The 3,738-nt window shown below is 47.1% G+C and overlaps 2 protein-coding genes across 2 annotated transcripts in view; both read left to right on the top strand.

Annotated features, from left to right (window-relative positions):
* Window positions 1-1,113: 1,113 nt before the first annotated feature.
* On the top strand, window positions 1,114-2,727 carry LOC126406362 (uncharacterized transmembrane protein DDB_G0289901-like). The gene is made up of 3 exons (XM_050070569.1): window positions 1,114-1,218; window positions 1,307-1,482; window positions 1,914-2,727. The coding sequence occupies exons 1-3, from the start codon at window positions 1,114-1,116 to the stop codon at window positions 2,437-2,439; spliced, it is 807 nt and encodes a 268-aa protein (XP_049926526.1). The 3' UTR covers window positions 2,440-2,727.
* A 166-nt stretch (window positions 2,728-2,893) lies between these two features.
* LOC126406363 (tetraspanin-14-like) overlaps window positions 2,894-3,738 on the top strand; it is a 6,442-nt gene continuing 5,597 nt past the window's right edge. Inside the window, exon 1 of the mRNA XM_050070570.1 lies at window positions 2,894-3,079. The gene's annotated coding sequence lies outside the window, so the exon portion shown is untranslated. The remainder of the gene's footprint in view (window positions 3,080-3,738) is intronic.

The raw sequence follows: 3,738 nt of genomic DNA on the forward strand, positions 1-3,738 counted from the left end.
TATGAGTGTTAACTAAAGGAAAGACCTCCTTAAGTAGCCTAGTTGGGATGGGGTCTAAGAGACACGTTGATGATTTAGATGAAGAAATCACTGCGGTCAATTCTTGAAGAGAAATTGGGGAGAAGCAATCTAAATATATATTAGGTCTTACAGCTGTGTTTGAGGTTAGATAGGTACTATCTGAGGACAGGAGGTCATGAGGTTCATGACAGGAAGTGAAGATGATGAATGAATGGAGGATCAGGTGTGACGGTGATCAGGGTCCAACAGACACGCTCGTAGTGTGTGTGCGTGTGTGTGTGTGTGTGTGTGTGTGCGCGTGTGTGTGTGTGGTGGTGGTAGAGAAGTGTGAAATGATCCGTAAACATCCTGTTTGTTAGTTTTGTGTTGCTTTGACGAACTGCAGCTAAACATCAGAGTTACCCAGAAATTTGTCTGTTCCGTTACCATGGTGACAGAGAACATCAGGTCACAGTCTCCATGGTAACAGCAGGATTCAGGCTGCAGAGTGTGATGTGATTCAGTTTCTGACTCTTTGCTGCGACACGTTTACTCATCATCAGAACAGGCATCCACATACTTCTGGCCACATACAGACTGATGACAGGTTTGATCCTATTTGTGTCGACGCTTCTAATCAGAACTCGTTTATTTTCTCTATTACCAAGCGCCTGTGTCGAGGTGATGATCATCAGTCTGAGTCACACGTGTCTCTCTTAACGGGACCATGTGACCCTGTGACCTCAGCAGTCTCACAGGAAGTGTGTTCGGCCAGAGCGTCCTCGTTAAGAGTGGCAGTGTTACCTTCACAAGCTCCTCACATCGTTAACATGCAGGCAGCCGGTCGTCACGGATACTTCACTGAAGGACGAACTGCTGACACCGTCGTCTCCTCACATTAGTCTGCATATTAATGAGCTACAACCGTTCTGATTGGTCGTCAGACTTTCTGTTTATATCAGCAGACGATCATTAATAACCATTGATCATGAGTCAATCCGCTCATCAACATAATGACTGTCAGTGACATCATCAGTCAGCTGGTGAATTATTACATCAGTGTTCGTCAACACTGACAAACAGGAACTAATGACGCTCACTTATACAGGTAACATGCTGCAGGTGTGCAGGTGGACTACAGGCGGACTACAGGTGGACCACAGGTGGACCACAGGTGGACAACAGGTGGACCACAGGTGGACCACAGGTGGACAACAGGTGGACTATAGGTGGACCACAGGTGGACTACAGGTGGACCACAGGTGGACAACAGGTGGACTATAGGTGGACCACAGGTGGACTATAGGTGGACCACAGGTGGACAACAGGTGGACCACAGGTGGACAACAGGTGGAGTACAGGTGGACTACAGGTGGACAACAGGTGGACTATAGGTGGACCACAGGTGGACCACAGGTGGACAACAGGTGGACCACAGGTGGACAACAGGTGGACAACAGGTGGACCACAGGTGGACTACAGGTGGACCACAGGTGGACCAAACAGGTGGACCACAGGTGGACTACAGGTGGACCACAGGTGGACCACAGGTGGACAACAGGTGGACTACAGGTGGACCACAGGTGGACAACAGGTGGACTATAGGTGGACCACAGGTGCACCACAGGTGGACCACAGGTGGACTACAGGTGGACAACAGGTGGACCACAGGTGGACTACAGGTGGACCACAGGTGGACCACAGGTGGACTACAGGTGGACCACAGGTGGACAACAGGTGGACTATAGGTGGACCACAGGTGCACCACAGGTGGACCACAGGTGGACTACAGGTGGGCCACAGGTGGACTACAGGTGGACAACAGGTGGACCACAGGTGGACCACAGGTGGACCACAGGTGGACCACAGGTGGACAACAGGTGGACTACAGGTGGACAACAGGTGGACTATAGGTGGACCACAGGTGGACCACAGGTGGACAACAGGTGGACCACAGGTGGACAACAGGTGGACAACAGGTGGACCACAGGTGGACTACAGGTGGACCACAGGTGGACCACAGGTGGACAACAGGTGGACTACAGGTGGACCACAGGTGGACAACAGGTGGACTATAGGTGGACCACAGGTGCACCACAGGTGGACCACAGGTGGACTACAGGTGGACAACAGGTGGACCACAGGTGGACTACAGGTGGACCACAGGTGGACCACAGGTGGACTACAGGTGGACCACAGGTGGACAACAGGTGGACTATAGGTGGACCACAGGTGCACCACAGGTGGACCACAGGTGGACTACAGGTGGGCCACAGGTGGACTACAGGTGGACCACCTCTGTCACTGAGGTACCACAGTGTAAAAATACTTTATCTGCTCAGGGTAACACCGTCATTCAGGCAAGGTTCAAAGATTTATTCAAAGACAACAAAACAAAGTTTCACCCTAAACCTCTCAAACAAGCAAACAAAAAGGTAAACAGAGTAAACAAGTCTGAGCTTAGAGATAAAAAAAATTAGAGAAAACATACCTTCCTCGACAAACGATAACGTTTCCTCACTCTCATCAAACTGCTCCATGTTTACAGTGTGAAACAAAAAACAGAATCTTTACAGACTCCAAACACAAAATAAACTCTCCAAATGGCCTAATTATTTATATTCTGCAGCATTAAATTACATGATGATAGTTAGATAGCAGAACCACAGGTGTGTCTATTTAAATGAGAACAGGTAGAACCACAGGTGTGTCTATCTGTAGATTTAACAGTCTGTAGTGTTGTCCCTGCAGTTCCTCTACTCTCCAGCAGGTGGCGGTAATAAAGCTGTGCACCAGCAGTAACTGAGACAGAAGAAGCAGCAGCAGCTGTGTTTTGTTTTTTTCTGGTGGAAACAGAGGCAGCAGTAAAGGCGGAAGTAGTAGTAGAAGAAGAAGAAGAAGTGTCGTAGCAGCAGGGTGTGTTTGTTTATTTGTTTGATTAAACTTTAATAAACTTAATAAAAACACTAAATAAAAACCATCTGATCCCAAGGTAACTGATCTGAGACCTGACATCTGAGGACACTCTTCATTACCGGTTTCATTAACGGTAACGTTACCGTCTGCTCTGAGCCCCGAGGTAAGGCTGACTCCCTTTACCGTTATCTCCTCCGCTTAGTTTACAGTTAACATTAGCCGTTTTCTGATAGCTCTGAACAAACCGAAACTCTTCATAAACGGTCCGGTAATGGCCGGTATTAACGGGACCGTCCGGTCCGGTGGGTCAGGAGAACTCATCCGGGACTTCTGAAGGAAACCGAAAATTCCCGAACAAACTTACTTCCGGAGTTGCAGACAGATTAGCTTCAGCTAAGCTAACGTTCGCCTGATCTGAACTTCAAATATCTGGTTAAATATTCATGTAGCCTATTATTGTTTACTTGTTTCTGTTTACAGTTTTATATGACAACAGTACGTTATATAAAATATATGACTGAACAGTATACAGTGTGTTATATAAAATATATGACAGTATATATATATNGACTGTGGGAGGAAGCCGGAGTGCCCGGAGAGAACCCACGCTGACACGGGGAGAACATGCAAACTCCTCACAGAAGGGCTCCCCCACCCAGGATATATATATAGATATATATATATATATATATACATACATACAGTGGTGTGAAAAAGTGTTTGCCCCCTTCCTGATTTCTTACTTTTTTGCATGTTTTCCGCACTTAAATGTTTCAGATCATCAAACAAATTTAAACATTAGTCAAAGATAACACAAGTAAA

Source organism: Epinephelus moara, chromosome 19, assembly GCF_006386435.1.
Source record: "Epinephelus moara isolate mb chromosome 19, YSFRI_EMoa_1.0, whole genome shotgun sequence".
Classification (NCBI taxonomy): Eukaryota; Metazoa; Chordata; class Actinopteri; order Perciformes; family Serranidae; genus Epinephelus; species Epinephelus moara.